The 16,851-nt window shown below is 33.2% G+C and overlaps 1 protein-coding gene across 1 annotated transcript; it reads left to right on the forward strand.

Moving 5' to 3' along the window:
- The first annotated feature begins 5,020 nt into the window (after positions 1 to 5,020).
- LOC145068383 (uncharacterized) lies at positions 5,021 to 7,621 on the forward strand. The gene is made up of 6 exons (XM_079015343.1): positions 5,021 to 5,985; positions 6,076 to 6,329; positions 6,408 to 6,734; positions 6,796 to 6,879; positions 6,959 to 7,153; positions 7,341 to 7,621. The coding sequence occupies exons 1-6, from the start codon at positions 5,859 to 5,861 to the stop codon at positions 7,452 to 7,454; spliced, it is 1,101 nt and encodes a 366-aa protein (XP_078871469.1). The 5' UTR covers positions 5,021 to 5,858; the 3' UTR covers positions 7,455 to 7,621.
- Positions 7,622 to 16,851: the final 9,230 nt, after the last annotated feature.

Raw genomic sequence — 16,851 nt, forward strand, 5'->3', positions numbered from 1 at the left:
GGTCCTGCATTGTGGTATCAGAGCCATGGAATACTATGTGATATTACCTCGATTTATTGTTTATGAGTATATTCAATAGATTTAAAAACAGTAATAAACAATTGATTAAAAACTAGTTAATAGAAGAATATGAAATACCAAAAACTTTAGACCTTCTTAATAAATGGACTATTCCTAGTATCCACCCTAAATTCATTTATGAATTAGGAATTTTTGAAGAATTAGGTTTTATCCAAACTGTTAAAACTATAGAAGAGAATTTAACTATGAATGAAGATGACATGACAGTTCAGTTAATAACTCCACAAGATATTAATAGATATAAACATATTTATAATTACTTGCATATTCCAATCACAGTGTTTTGCGGGAGAATCCCAACCAGATGATGAAGAAATTCCAGAAGAAGACCTCCCCATTGATTGCATGATTGACATGATTGAGGAATCAATCACTCAAAGAAAGAATCTTTCCACGACAAAAAGGACAGCACCACAATAGACTCAAGGTGACAAGTGGATGGACCAAAATAAAAGAGGATGATATTCTTCAAAAATTATTGAAGACAAAGAATAATAGTCGTCAGATATTATTAAAGCAAGGGAATCAAACAAAGAGTCATTTCTACTTTTCTTAAAGTTGTTTGTCAATGCTAAATGTAATAATTTAGGTTTTGTTTGTTTTTGTGGCCTCCTGATCTATTTATGTAGCCTCTCTCTTATGTTTGAGACAGGCCTGGAGCCATTTCTATATTTCTCTCTTGTAATCTCCTCTTGTAAGAAATCCTTCTGCAATAAATAGTTTGAAATAAATTTGGAGTATCAAAGTTTTACTACAAGACAATCTTGTTCGTTTTATTAGGTCGTGTTCATATTCTATTTGCTTGTTAAATTCTATAGTAACGGCCCCATCAGAAGTTTGTATAATACTTTCTATATTATTATTTATTAAAGGCGTGGGTGGTATATTATCTTCTAAAATCCAGTGTTGGGGAAATTTTATTTCATCCCATTTTATGGCTTTTCTAGTTGTAATTTTTGACATATCAAAATTACTTTCTATTAAAATTGTTTCATTTATAGGTTTATTAACTTTCTTACATTTAGGATTCATCGTTTTTAATGGTTTAAAATATATACGATAACATATACATATTACTTCCGATCCTGGTAAATAATTATAACCATGAGTTTTGACATTTAATGTTAAAGCTTGAAAAATATTCCTATCAGACAAAGAAAGTTGTAAATTTGGGTAAACATTAAAATATACCGGTCCATGAGACAAACTAGATTCTATTATACCCATTAAAGATTGTTTCCAATTTTTATTTCTAGCGTCCCTAAGAACTGCTAAAAAACTTTCAGGTAATCCTTGTAATGTTAATGGTTTAAAAGCAATTTGCACTAAACCAATATGCAAGTAATTATAAATATGTTTATATCTATTAATATCTTGTGGAGTTATTAACTGAACTGTCATGTAATCTTCATTCATAGTTAAATTATCTTCTGTAGTTTTAACAGTTTGGATAAAACCTAATTCTTGAATAAAATGTATAATCTGATTTATAGAGGATAAATGTTCATAAAATTTATTTTGTATCTCTTGTAACTCCTCTTTAGAATAATTTTTAAATAACCAATCTTTAAAAAATGTCCATTTAGTTGAATAAAATTCTTCTGAAATAATTTTTCTTGCCTGAGAACCAGGGCTAAAATCTATTTTTTCGTCTAAATCCATTAAACTGTAAAATTCATTTCAGAAGGAGTAGATGCCTCCGCCTCATACACAATATCATCATGTATATTTAGATTATTTATTTTTCTGATATCAACAGAAGCACGAGTAGAGGGGACTTCTAATAATAATAATAATAATAATAATAATATGATCAATTTAATTATCTATCATTTACATCAGATGCATGTAATACAAGTAGTATAACATGCAGATAGATATTGATACCTTACTAAGCCCCACATCCACAAGAGTGGTGACAGAAGTTGGAGGTTGTAACGCGAGTGTGACACCTATCAAGTGATGAATTAAGACTTAGTAATTACAATGACAATGAATGATTATATCAGGATAACATTTTTTTTGTTATTCGTTAGAAAGAACAGCTTCTTTTCTTTGACTAACTAACTAGGGGGGGTTTGCGATTATTTTCTTGGAGACTCAGTGACATGAATTCCAAATGTTGAGGTTGGTTTTCCCTTAAATGCATATGACCATGAAGGATACTGAATCCCATGTGTATGTGTGAGTGAAAACAGGATCACTACTGTCAAGCCTTTTCACAAGAGCACAAGTCAGAATGCACATCATTTCAGTTTTTTCAACAAAAAATAAAAATAAAATAGAAAATGGCACGGGTATGAGTTTGACTCTTATTTTGAGTGTTAAAGAGGGGGGGGGGGGGTCTTGTCTTAGTGTTCATTCCGCAAACAAGCCTTGTACTTTATTGTAAACTCTTTCTCCCTCAACAATTAATTTGTGGCTTTGGTCTTTATTTTCTGTGCTCTAAGAAATCTAAATTTTACAAGCGTTTTGACATTCATGAACATAAATAATGCATTTAAAATGATATGTTTATGTTTATATGTAAGAGGGAGAGAACAACCTTCTCTGTATGGAGCCCATTCATGCTTTCAAAGATGATGTGGGGGCATCAAGCGCTACAAGAAATATATCCTTTAGCGGCGACACTATTAGCGGCGACTAGTGGCTTTACCGGCGACTCTAGCTAGAGTCGTCGGTAAAGCCACTAGTCGCCGCTAATAGTGTCGCCGCTAAAGGGTTGACACCCGAATCCGCACTTTCCCCCTACATTGCATCTCAACCGTTCGATGAGATAGCCAATCCAACGGGTGGGGTGCCTTATCCGGTTTAACCTAATACCGGCGACACGCATGTCGCCGCTAAAACCCTAAAAAAGTCGCCGCTAATTGTCTGATAAAAATGACGCGGTACCCTTCCCTCCAGTTTGTCGCCGCTATTAACAATTGTCGCCGGTATTGATCCTCGCGTCGCCGCTAATAGTGTCGCCGCTATTGATGATCGCAGATAAAAAAAAAACGCACGCAGATTACAGTTCCTCTTCATTTCCCTTTCTGTTTGCTTCGAGTTCCTTCACCATTTTTCCGATTTTCTTCTTCAATCAGCTTCTTTCAAGCAAATTTCTCCCCTCATTGTTCCAAGCAAGTGTCCCTAGGTGTGGTTAAAGCTTTGGGATCAATTTCTTGAAGAAAGGTAAGTTTATTTTGATGATTTCATTTTTGTGTTGTATGAATGATAATAAATTGCTCACGTTCTTTATTTTTGGTGGTGTTGTTTTGGATTAGAAGCATTGTTCCAAGCAAGTGGTTAAAGCTTTGGGATCAATTTGTAGGTGCCTCCATTTGTTGAAGAAAGGTAAGTTTTTTTTTTATGATTTCTTTTTTATTTTGTATGAATTTTGATTTGTAGCTTTATATAGTGATTGAATGATAATAAATTGTTCATATTTTTGTTTTTGGTGGTATTGTTTTGGATTAGAAGCAAGTTATTCAATTTTTTGTTTGTGGTTATTTAATTGCAATTAGTTGTATAGCTTCAAGTTGTATTTATATGTGAAATTATGTGATAATTGTCATATGTGAAAATTGGATTGTATATTTTGTATTTGTTTGAATATATGTGAATTTGGTATATATATTCCAATGTATGTGTGTTTGATGTATATGTGGTATATTAGTAGAAGTTATATGTATTTGTTATAAGTAGAATGTTATTGTGTGTATGTGAATGTATGTATGTTTGTTGTAAATGTGATATATGATTGTGAAACTTTTGTATTTGGTATAAATAGGATGTTATTATGTATATATGTGAAATTATGTGTATTTGGTTTAAATAGGATGTTATATTGTGTGTATTTGTATTTGATGTATATGTGGTATATGTATGTAAAAGTATGTGAATTTCACCTTCTTATCTATTATGTAAAACTATGTGGTTTTGGTATAAGTAGGATGCTATAATTGAAATAAAAAAAAATACATTATTTTTATAAATTGAAAAAAAAACACAAAAAAAAACTATAAAATTGTTTAAAAACTTAAATACAAAAACTAGAAAGCTTTTAGTTTTTACCCAAGCTAACTCCAAATTAATTAACCAATAAGTTATATAGTTAACTTATAATTGGAAAAAAAACACAAAAATAATTATAAAATTCTTTAAAAACTTATATATATATTTTAATCTCGACGGTAAAAAAAACAACACAACAACATAATACGTATGTAAAAGTATGTGGTTTTCTTATAAGTAGGATGCTATAATTGAAAAAAAAATACATTATTTTTATAAATTGAAAAAAAAACACAAAAAAAAACTATAAAATTGTTTAAAAACTTATATACAAAAACTAGAAAGCTTCTAGTTTTTACCCAAGCTAACTCCAAATTAATTAACCAATAAGTTATATAATTAACTTATAATTGGAAAAAAAACACAAAAAAAATTATAAAAATCTTTAAAAACTTATATACATTTTAATCTCGACGGTAAAAAAAACAACACAACAACATAATACGTATGTAAAAATATGTGGTTTTCTTATAAGTAGGATGCTATAATTGAAAAAAAAATACATTATTTTTATAAATTGAAAAAAAAAACACAAAAAAATATATAAAATTGTTTAAAAACTTAGCTTCTAGTTTTTACCCAAGCTAACTCCAAATTAATTAACCAATAAGTTATATAGTTAACTTATAATTGGAAAAAAAAACACAAAAAAAATGATAAAAATCGTTAAAAACTTATATACATTTTAATCTCGACGGTAAAAAAAACAACACAACAACATAATACGTATGTAAAAGTATGTGGTTTTCTTATAAGTAGGATGCTATAATTGAAAAAAAAAATACATTATTTTTATAATTTGAAAAAAAAACACAAAAAAAAAACTATAAAATTGTTTAAAAACTTATATACAAAAACTAGAAAGCTTCTAGTTCTTACACCGCATGCATAGTCAATGGTGTTAGGTTTATGGTACTTAGTCGTGACACACAACGTACAACACAAAACTCTGGGGTTTTAGCGGTGGGTGAGAAAGGCGAGAAGTATTATGGCCAGTTAGAAGAGATTATAGAGTTGAGGTATACACATGATTATTCAACTGTACTATTTCGTTGCAAGTGGTTTGATACTCGAACAGGAGTTATTTCTAGTGATAGTTTCACCAGTATCGACACACGACGCGAAGCATACAAAGATGATCAACTCATATATGCGTCACAAGCCAAACAAGTGTTCTACATCAGAGAGCCAAACAATAACCATCGGTGTGTTGTCGAGCATGTTAATCATCGAAGTATTTGGGATCTACCATCGAACGATGACCTTGTTCAAAATGTTGACAATGTCTCACACGAAAATGTAGACGATGTCGATGTACTTCAAAATATCTCTTCATCCGATGCTCCGCTTTTTATCGATTTCAGCATGTACTTTCAAAACATTCCTAGAGTCATTGTTGATGTAGAAAGTGCATCTGAAGTTCCTCCGCCAACTGGTAGAGTCAATGATGTTTCTGATTGCGATACTGATTACGATGACACCGATTCTGACTATGATACCGAAGAAGACACTGAAGGATATGAGGAAGATTCTGATTAGAATAGTTCTTATGTAATATGTATTTGTAATATGTGTTTGTAATATGAACTGTATTTGGATTTCTAGTTTAAATGGAAATGTTTATTCCTATCTAAATGTTTATTCCTATCTAAATGTTTATTTCTATGTAATGTGTATCTATAATAAAAATTGTATTTGTATATCTTATAATTTTTCAGGAAATGATGAGAGTGTGGCTGTTGTTTATGTTTACCATGGCTGCTGTCATGGGTCGTGGACATGGGGGAGACGGAGCTGAGGACCCACCTTTCCCAGGTGGTAGAGGTCCTGGCCAGCACGAGCTGGACGGTAAGTCTTATCATGAATTTTTATTTACTATTTTTGTTCAATTATCATAAATTAAATGTCGTTTCTAATAATTTTTAATTACATTTGTAGTTGAGGGACGTGCCCGAAGGAAAGCTCGAGGAAAAGCAAAAAATATAAAGCTTGAAAAAGCAATCTTGCAGAACCAGGGGAAACCAATACCCATGCAATTTGATAGGGATATCACATTTAATCCCGTAGGAGAGGCGGGAGACATGTTTTCCCGAGAAGTTGGGAAAACAATGTGGCAGATGGTCCCTTTCGACAAATGGAGTTGGAAAAGAGTTTCCCCTGATATAAAGGACACTGTATTACAACATTTAGCGGTAATTATTTATTTAAATATATTTTATAGGTTTAACTATAATTGTTTCTTGGTTAACTTTTTTTTTTTTTTATTGTAGACAAAGTTTGATCTCAATCAAATGTACCAGGATGCACAAGCTACTTTATTGACAGAGAGTTTTCAAGCAGCCTTGTTAAGAGGTTTTCGAGAGCGTAAAGCCGACGCTAAAGAATATTTCAAGATGGTCGGAGGGTATGAAGATATCCCGAGAGCATTGGCAAATCCTCCGGATGGTATGCTTGTTGATAACTGGGAGAAGACAGTTGAGTATTTTCAAACTGACGAACACAAAATTGCTTCAGAAAGGAACAAAAAAATCCGTGAAAAGCAAACAATTGTGAATCGTGGGGGTTCGAGCTCGTATAGCAGTACTTGCTATAAGAAGGTACCGTACGATACATGTAATTATTTATTTAAAATATAATCTAATTTTTAAACTTAAACAGAACCTTAAGAGAGTGGAAACATTTCGCAAAGCTCATACCGATAAGAATGGTGTATTTGTTACTGCTGAATCGGAACAACAATATGTAAGTATTTAATTATAATTTTATCATATATTTAAATGTTTATTTATACTTAATTGTTACTCACTTTTGGGAGTTACAGAATCGGTTAGTTGAAGAGCTGCTAGAACAAACTCAAGGTGAAAGTGAGTTTACGCCAACTCAAGAAAGAGCTACGTTCGAGAAAGTATTAGGAGAGCGACGTGGCCACATTAGAGGCATTGGCCGCAAACCTTCTGGTCTCCCGATGATTCCACAGCCTTCGCAACCATCACAACCACCATCACAACCATCACAGGTAAAATAGCAATCTACTTTAGCATCATAAAATGCATGTTGATTTGGTAGTTTGGTGATTATTTGCTAAAAAGTTTGGTAATTTGGTTTTCTATCTTACTTTAAAAATAACAATGTATTTTGATAGTTTTTGTTTATGTTTGACAATCTAACTTATAAGTTTATATATATTGTTATTAATTATGTAGTTGGAAAATCTTCGTGCAATGCTCGCCGACCCGGCATGTAGGGATGAGCTTTATTCGTTTTTTCAATCCCAAAATAATCAAGGGAACGATGGGAACGACGATGAGGGTATGTAAGAATGGGTTTTATTTGCATATGTTGTCTCGTTTTGCTACTTGGTAGATTGTAAAAATTTTGTTGTTTTGCTACTCGGATAGTATGACTTTTGATATTTAATTGTATTTTGGATGTTTGTTTGACACTATTATGTTTGATATTTAATAGGATGTTTGTTTTGTAATTAGCGTCGACACTATTGGTTTTGATATTTAATCGAATATTGTTATTACCGGCGACACTTTTACCTGCGATATTATCACCGGCAACGAAAATCATTTTTTTTTAAAAAAAAATTGAAAAACAATTACCGGCGACGCTTTTACCGGCGACAGAGCTCATTACCAGCGACACTTTTGCCGGCGACACTTTTACCGGCGACAAATGTCATTCCCGGCGACAACATTATTAGCGGCGACAATACTCATTAGCGGCGACATACTAATAGCGGCGACTATTATCATTAGCGGCGACAAACTGATCAATAGCGACGAGGCAGTAGCGGCGACTTATTACCGGCGACGCGTCGCCGCTATTATCATTACCGGCGACTTTTGGGAGTTTTACCGGCGACTTTTGTCGCCGGTAATGGCCTTTTTCCTTGTGGTGGGTGGCAGCAGACCCTACAAAAGGTCAAAATAATAATAATAATAATAATAATAATAATAATAATAATAATAATAATAATAATAACTGCTGCTGTACACAATATTGCATGCATGCACTTTGAAAATGTACCACAAATCTTAAGTTGTTATGCTTGGGAAAAAGAGCCTTTCTCAGATATTGTGGCGTCTCCTAGATACTTCAAGATCCTTATTAGGAAAGCAGTACCATTCTCATTTTCATCACAAGTATCCTCAGCTGTCACATTGGATGATTCCCTTTGGTTATCAAATACAACCACCTATAAACACAAGCCCAAATACACACCGGTAAATCATTCACAACTTTCTACATATCTTTAATGATGATTAAACAAACATAAATGATAAATGTTTTCCATCCATCTATAATTCAATTTTCTGTGTGGTCTATATATATATATATATATATATATATATATATATATATATATATATATATATATATATATATATTAAAACAAGGGGGGCGGAGGAAGGAAGGTAATAGTAGACTTCACAGAGTTCATGCACCACATTTTTTTCCACAAAGTAAAGTTTGAAAAGCTTTTGGAAAACGTCACCAAGAAATCCACTATTGGATCAAACAGAGGTTCAAAGAAAGGTGCAATGTCGGAACCCATGGCCTTGGAAAAAGCAGGAAGAAGATCTGTAACAGCATCCATGAGCATTTCACTGTGTCCATGAATGGCTAAAACGATAAACAGAACGTACGTTGTGCTTTTATGTAGTTTAGGAAAAAAAGGATTTGTTTAAACTACAAAAAGAAAGTAAAATGGTTTAATTAGTAAGTGATGGATTTCTACTAAAAGACCAAAATACCCTTGTTATGCTACAAAAGAGACATAACTAATAAGTGATGGATTTCTACTAAAAGATCAAAATACCCTCATTATCAGAAATAATACAAAATTACCAAATCAGATAGAGCTTCAAATTCTCCTTGAACCCTACTATCTGGAGCTTTTCCAAGAACAATCATTTGTCCACCCTTCAAAAAAGATTAGAAACCCTAATTCATACAGCTTTTACCAGATCATCATAATGTTTCTTTTCTTTTTCTTTCATTAAATACTAAAAATAACATTTCAAGCAACTTACAGTTTCTTGAATATGATTGATGACATGTCTAATTAGGTGAAGACCTTTTTGAGCAACTAAACGAGAAATGCAAACAACTAAAGGCACTCTTTCACACCCTTCTAGAATCAAACCAAATCCCCTTTGGAGATACTGCTTGCATACTTTCTTTCCACCAGTGTTTTGAGCTGAAAAATAATCTCAAAAAAAAAAAAAAAATTGGTAAATGAAGTTTCATTAAATTTGTGGAAAAAATTTTTTACATAAGCTTCAAAACAGGTCAGTTTATGGAGTTTTTTTTTCTATATTTTATATAAATTATAAAGTAGGAGACTCACAATCCTTACCCTTATAAGTCATTTTCCCTGCAAAGATGTATGCAGGGGGGACTTTACTCATATCATGTGGTTAAATTTTAAAGGAATTAAGATCTAATTTTGAAGTTTAATCATATAAAATGAATAAAATGTCTACAAATTTCTACCTTGATAACAGTAAAATGGTATGTTGATTCAGATTCCCATAAGAGTGGACTAAAAAGTCTTCACAAAACTTTAGAAGGGAGTTTGCTTGGTACATTGAAAGAGACAGCTGTCCACACTATAACCATCAATTGGACTCCATAGTCTGCTATGAAACTTCTGAGTTGCCCTAGTTTCACATAACAGTAGTTACATATTAAGATGATAAGAATCTACATCATATTTGATAAGAGAAACTTTTGATAAGAATTTACATGCTTAGACCATGACCAGGTTTTGTTTGTGCATAAAAAAACCAATAATTTGCATCTTTTGGGCCAATGGCAACCATTTCTGTTTTTGTTCCTCAATGCCTTGTCCTTCTATGGCTGGGATGAACATTCCCTAACAAATCATAGAGCACAATCAACTTCCATGCATATGCAGCTTTTTTAAGCATGTTCTTGAGCAACTCTTTCCTACCAAGCAATCATTGCACATTGAGTGCCCTTTCCAACACCAGGGCCTCCTATCATATATACATATTATATTATTAATTATATTGTTAAAAAACAAAAACATCTCAACTTTAAAATTTCTTCATACTTGTAATGTGTTTTTAATTACCTAATACAAAGTTAATGCTTGGAGTCCTTGCTTTTGACAGGATTCCACCTTCTGCCTACAGATCAAAATATAAATAATTTTTTAAACTTTAACTTGAATTATATAAAATACCTTTAACGATCTAATTGTACATAGTGACATACCAGTTTCAGGAATGTTGTTGTGTTGAATGCTTCAAGAAAACTCAATCCATGTCACTTTTGTCAATAAGAAAGATAATATAACCAATTTATGTAAATGAACTATTATCTAAATTCCCAACTTAGAAACAAATTGCTACAAAATGGAACCCTAGTTTTCGAGAGGCTAGTTCTCTGCATGAGCTTCCACTCTAATAGAACTAGATCCCAGACTAAAGGGAAAAGACCTAAACACCCTTAAACCTTGCATTGACCTTTTTGCCCTCGTTTAATCAGCCTTGACCAGTTGATATTTCCTCACTTTGTATATCTGAGGCTCACAACTCACCATAATGTATCCATTTATGCTGGAGTGGTGAGTGACAAGATTCAGAATCAATAACTTGCATAACAAAATCATCTATATACAAATACAATCTTGTGAATGTCTATATGTATCTATCTTCATTGTTCTACCACATGTGAAGATTATAGATCCCTATATAACAGAACCAATGTTTTGAATCTTCAACTAATAAATTGTTAACTAGCTCCAAATCAATATTTCCAACATCAATACAAGATTGTCTCATACATATACATCACTGCAAATGTATCAACATCTAATCACAGTAGCGAAATCGAAGATTGTTCATACATAAAATTAACTTCAAATCTTTTGGTAAAACTATAGATATAAACAGCAGCAAAATCGAAGCATTCTCATAACTAATCAAATGAATAAACTCATGTACCTGATTAAGCAGAGACGGTTTGGTCGCCAACAAAAAAGTTGACAGTAAACTAGGTCGCCTCAACATTTCTCGATCTTAAATACACCTCTATGTATGTATGTACTTGCACTTATGATATTATATGAGCACTTGGTTTGAATTAGAAAGTCGAAACTGGGATCAGTTAAGTTGTAGATAGTAGCATTTCTCAACGACCACTGAAGATGGAGTGGCATCCGGCGAGACCAAGAGGCTCCCATTGTTTTCATCGATCAGACCTCCACCCAAACCTTTCCTCCCTCCATTTATTTCATCAAAATCAGACAAGAACCTGACTCCCCGATTTCTAACGATGACGGAGTCTAAGAAGCCAAGGAAGGCTCACCGGGAACCGATAATTTCCTCCTCCTCCTCATGAATAGATCGATCGTCCCGATCTACCAGTCGATACTTGCCCTTCTCCATCGGACTAGTTGAGTCCCCTCCCTACGTGTAATTTGCTGGCGACAAGGAAGAATAGACAAGGAAACCGCTGTAGCGTCCCCTTAGCTGCGGCAGACAAGAGAAGCGTCGCTGCTTCTCCCTTCTCCTTTCGTCAAATCGATCCCGCACCAGAGGTGCTTCCCCTTTCTCGATTGATTGTCATCATCGAGCCACCATGGCTGCTTGCGTTCCCATCTTCCTTGCTCGATAGATGAACCACGACCACCGGACCAAAACTCCCGCTACCTTCGTCATTCTAATTTCCCTTTTTCGATTTATCTGTGGGGAATAAGAAACAAACGAGAATCAAGATTTGCATTCTAATATTGAGACTTGAGAGTATAATACTGAATTAGGGCTTTTTTCTAACAATTTCAACATCGAGTGGGAGATATGGTGGTTCCAGTGGGTAGAAGTAAATGAGCCTTGATCGATGTCAACGAACAGGGAAGAATCGATGGCGGCGGTCGGAGTGCAAGGGAAAGAAGCAAGCAACACTCGATGTAGGGAGGCAGAGGAAGACTGAAGAAGATTTTTGTGGTCAAAGAACACACCCAAAGCTAAGGAGGGGAAACAAGGAAGGGCGGGTTTTCTAATTTTTTTATTTCCTTTTTCCCGTTGCTAGTTGCTGAAGAGCGCGTTTGTAAAATTATAAAGCGACATTTCTAGTTGACACGCCTTTAACATTAGCGCCCTCCGTGTTTTTTTTTGTGAGACGCTAATTCTAAGGCACGCAAAAATGCGCGTCCAAAATTATTTAAATTTCTAAAGATCTGACATTATTTTTAGGGCACGCCCTTTTGCGTATCATTAATCAGTGCGTGTCGTAAAAAGCGTGTCATTAAAGGTCTGTTTTCTAGTAGTGTATACAACAAATAAACATATAATCTATTAACAGACAAACAGTAAGATCTACAAATCACTACCGCATAGAAATATTATATATAATAGGATACATATCTAACATATCACTACATCATATCAACATCGTGACCAGGATACATAATCTACTGGGCCGATATTAGTGCCTTCGACCCCCAAGTATAGTGAGGAAAAACTCACCTGGACTACTCATCCGAAGCCTAATCGCCACCTCAGCATCATAACAGCCAACCCAAGCTTCCTAAATCCAAATTGAAACTAAATCCTTAGTCTAATGCTCAATTCTACTCAAGTTTGGCCAAAAGTCAAACTTGTCAAAAAGTCAACAGTCAATGGTCAAGGTCAAAGTCAAGCAGTCAGCATGTAGACTATTTCCATGTTATGGCCTTCCTTGACCACGTTGCGGCCATGCCAAGACAAAACAATCGAGGTTTCAAACTCCGCCACACCATGGTTACCTTCACCACGCTGTGGGAACTGATAGAAGTGCCATTTTCTTCATTAAGCACTTAATCCTAATAGATCTAAATCCAAAAATTTAGATCTACTCCTTTTCAATGACTTAATGGATAAAGTTTCCAACTTTATCCATTAATACCTCATCTAAAGGCAAAATCATGAGCCCTAAGTCCAATAAGCACTTATTATGACCAAAAATCAAACATAGGATCAAGAACACTCAAGCTAAGGCCTTTTCTCACTGACTCAGAAGTTCATGACCATGATAAAACCATATAAAGCTTTGGAGTTCCTCAAACTCCAAGTGCATATAAGAATGGGACCAAAACATCCAAAAAAAATGGGCTCAAACATCAAACAAGAAACATAAAGGTCAAGATATGAACTTTATACCTCCAATAACTCAAAAAGGTGGAGAAGATGTTGGATCCAAGCTTGCTCCTTACTTCTTTGCACCAAATATGAAGTTCTTTCTTCTTCAAGTTTCACCAAAAGAAGACAATAATCTCAAGATCACGCCACCAAGCTCATTTCCATGGAAGAGAGGCTAGGGTTTCGAAATGAAGGGATGGAAGTTGAAGAAGATGACCTAGAATGGGGGTTAAGATGCTTAAATATGGTAGAAACCCTAAACATACGTCGTCTTAGGCCTGAATAGCTGCCATGTCCCGGCAGTCTTATGGCATGTCGTGGAGGCACCATAAAACACGCGTTCCTTTGAAACATGGCCACGTCATGGGCATCCTTGCATCACGTCGTGGCACAGAGTTTTCTTTAAAATTCCATCGTTAGTCCTTGACGACAATAAACTTAGCAAATACGTGTGTTACAATCCCCAAGCTTCTACCTTATCATTCAGATCTACACTCTAGCAAGAGGCTAGATCCTACGACGACACTGATGATGGAGCAGTGATCGGTGGTGTTCGAAGGGAGTGGTTTTCAGTTGGTGTTTGTACAGGAGGGTGGTGTGGCGATGTGCATGTAGAGACGACAACGAAGGTACAGAGACGAAGATTTGTAGGTGGTAGGCATAAGATACATTTTTACCGGCGACCCATCTCTTTAGAAGATGAACCGATTAAATATTGAAGGGTAGGGATGGATTAGGGTAGAGGATAAATGTTTGTGGTGGTGAGCCTATTTTTAAATTTTAATAACAAACCAATAAAAAAATATATTTAAAAAGAAATAGAAAGGGTAAAATTGTCATTTTATGTTCGTCAACGATGGTCCGAGTGAGAGAAAACATTATAGGGATGGTCCGAATTAATTTTTGAGAATAGGGACTAAATGTGCGATATGACACTTGGAAGAGGGAAGAATCATGTAATTTACTCTCAGTAAGTTTCTGTTGTTCCAAAAAAGAAAAATCTAAAAACCATACTTCTATATTTCTCAACCCTCGTCACCAAGCCAACCTACATGCAATTGGTTCGGCTAACCCATTACACAATTTCCTAGCTTTACATATCAATTGAGTTGACCTGGTAAGAGAGTGTTCCTTCTCCTTATAAGCATGAGCATAGATGGTATTTTAGGGCTCGGTTGGGGTTGTACTTATTTTCCCTTTTGATTTCATAATGGTTACAATATGATGGGTTTAATTTTTCGTTTGTCGACGATTTTCGTAAATTCCCGATCAACTTAAACATCCAATTGGGGAAATCAGTCAATGTGTGTATATACTTACTATAAGTGTGCCCGTACAAAGCGGCAGTGATATATAGCTCTTTTGGTGAATAGTTTTTTTGCAGGAAAATAATTATTAGATTTTATTATTAATTAATATGTAATAAAAAATTATCACTTTCAAATAAAATATTTATGTTTAGACCTTATATTTATATTGACTGATATAAATTAATTAATATCACTATCACATTTAAGAAATATAAATTAATTTATATACAAGAATTTAATATTTTAAAATTATCATTTTGCTCCAAAGTAAATTTATTAATAACCTTCCTTAATTAAAGTCTTCAAAGGCAAGTATTGATGATTTATTTATGCATAAATGATTTGTACAAAAAACTTTGTAACTTGTACATCTTAAAATCCAAGATATGACTAATATGTTTTACAATATAGTATAATAATATAATATAAGATATAGACATATTTAAGTGTGTTAATGTATGCATCTCCATGTATATTCATATGAATGTACGCATGTTCTGCTATCTCCATTTTTATGTGTACCAACTGTTTGATAAAATTTCCCAATGGGATTTATCTTCTAGCGTTACTTTAATATTTTTAGTGTGAAAGAAACTACATAATGTAGAACTGAAATATGATAACCTATTCTTCCATGTCCATGATTAGTAGCTTTATCATGGGGAATTGGAGGATGACGCCGAAGAGTAAGATCCGTAAGGAGATGATGATGAAGATGCCATTCATTGTAAGAACTATTTGGAATCGAAAAGAAAGCGATATTTGTAAATTAGGATCAAAAAAAATTATGTGGTTTTGTTACCTGAATGAGATGAAGTAAATATTAAGAGGTGTTGTTGTTCATCACTTTCACATTTTGAATAATTGGAGAAATTTACCTTTATTTTCTCCATAAAAAAAGAACCAAGAAAGCAGGTACATTCATAATTCATGCTAAAATATTTGACTAACATTTGACCAAGAAGTAAATAATCATAATATTGTAAATGTATGGTTTCTGTCAAGTATCAGTTAAAAAGATTTTAAATTCATGAAATTAAAACATTGCTAATGTTAAAAGCTCATTTCAACCAATTACCCAACCTCATTGATCCATCCGTTTGTTTTGTTTTTTTAGAACAAATATTATATAAAACAACTAGTTGGGAGCTAACAAAAATACAAGAAGAAGATAACAAGATACCATTGTTAAAAAAGATGATAAAATAATAATATCGGATTTTATTAAAAAGGTATTTTATTTTAAGCTCATTATAATAGATGTTAATACAAGAATCAAATTTTATTTCATATATAATAAAGTTAAAAATAGAGTAAACATCATTAATAATTAACATTAGTATCATTTTGAAGTTATCTTTTTGATGATGTTGGTTATTAGATAATGGTGGATATCTTTTTTGTTATAACAATTCAAATAGATTAAGTTAAAACTTAAAACATTTAAATGATAAGCGAATAAAGTTGAAATTAACTAAGCATATAATAGAACTTGATATATTTATGTAAATAAAACGGATGTAAATGAAAGATACGCTATTTACACCCCGGCATTTTTTTTTCAAGCACACCAATACTGACTTTGAAAACTAAGAGCAGTTTAGAGGAAAAGATGTTAGAAGAGATGAATTAGATTTGGCAGGTGGAATGATATATTTGTTTTTATTTAAAAAAGCAAAAAGAAGTAACAAAAAGAAAGAGATGAATATGGTAGGTGGAATGATATATTTGTTTTTATCCAAAAAAGCAAAAAGAAGGAACAAAAAGAAAATGTCCACTTCATAGCAAGTATCGTTGAACAATGTTAAAGTAATGAAATTTTACAAAAAGGAAATTCTATTTACACGATAGAAATTTTATATACTCCACGTTATATTATATTATGAACTAGAAATTGCCCTATTTCTGCTTCACAGGGACATAAGTGTGTTCGTTTGTTGTTGTCGATAGAGGGTTTTGTTTTATTATTATAATACCCTACTCCCGTTTCTTTGTATTATAGCAATATAGCATTATACTTTGAGAATATGCGTGATTATATTTTGCAATGTTCATTCAAATACAAATGATAACATTACAATTACAATGTTGTAATAGAAATAAAATAAATAAATAAATAAATAAATAAAAGTAGGATCTACCTCTTCTAATAAAACAAACCTTAAGCTATCAAATGTCCATTTTTTACAGCCCTGCATTGCCACGTAGCAGCTTCTCCTACACCTATTCCTTGTTTCCCACCTATT

The sequence above is a fragment of the Lactuca serriola genome, chromosome 8 (genome assembly GCF_051521515.1).
Source record: "Lactuca serriola cultivar US96UC23 chromosome 8, Lser_US96UC23_V15, whole genome shotgun sequence".
NCBI classification, from domain to species: Eukaryota; Viridiplantae; Streptophyta; class Magnoliopsida; order Asterales; family Asteraceae; genus Lactuca; species Lactuca serriola.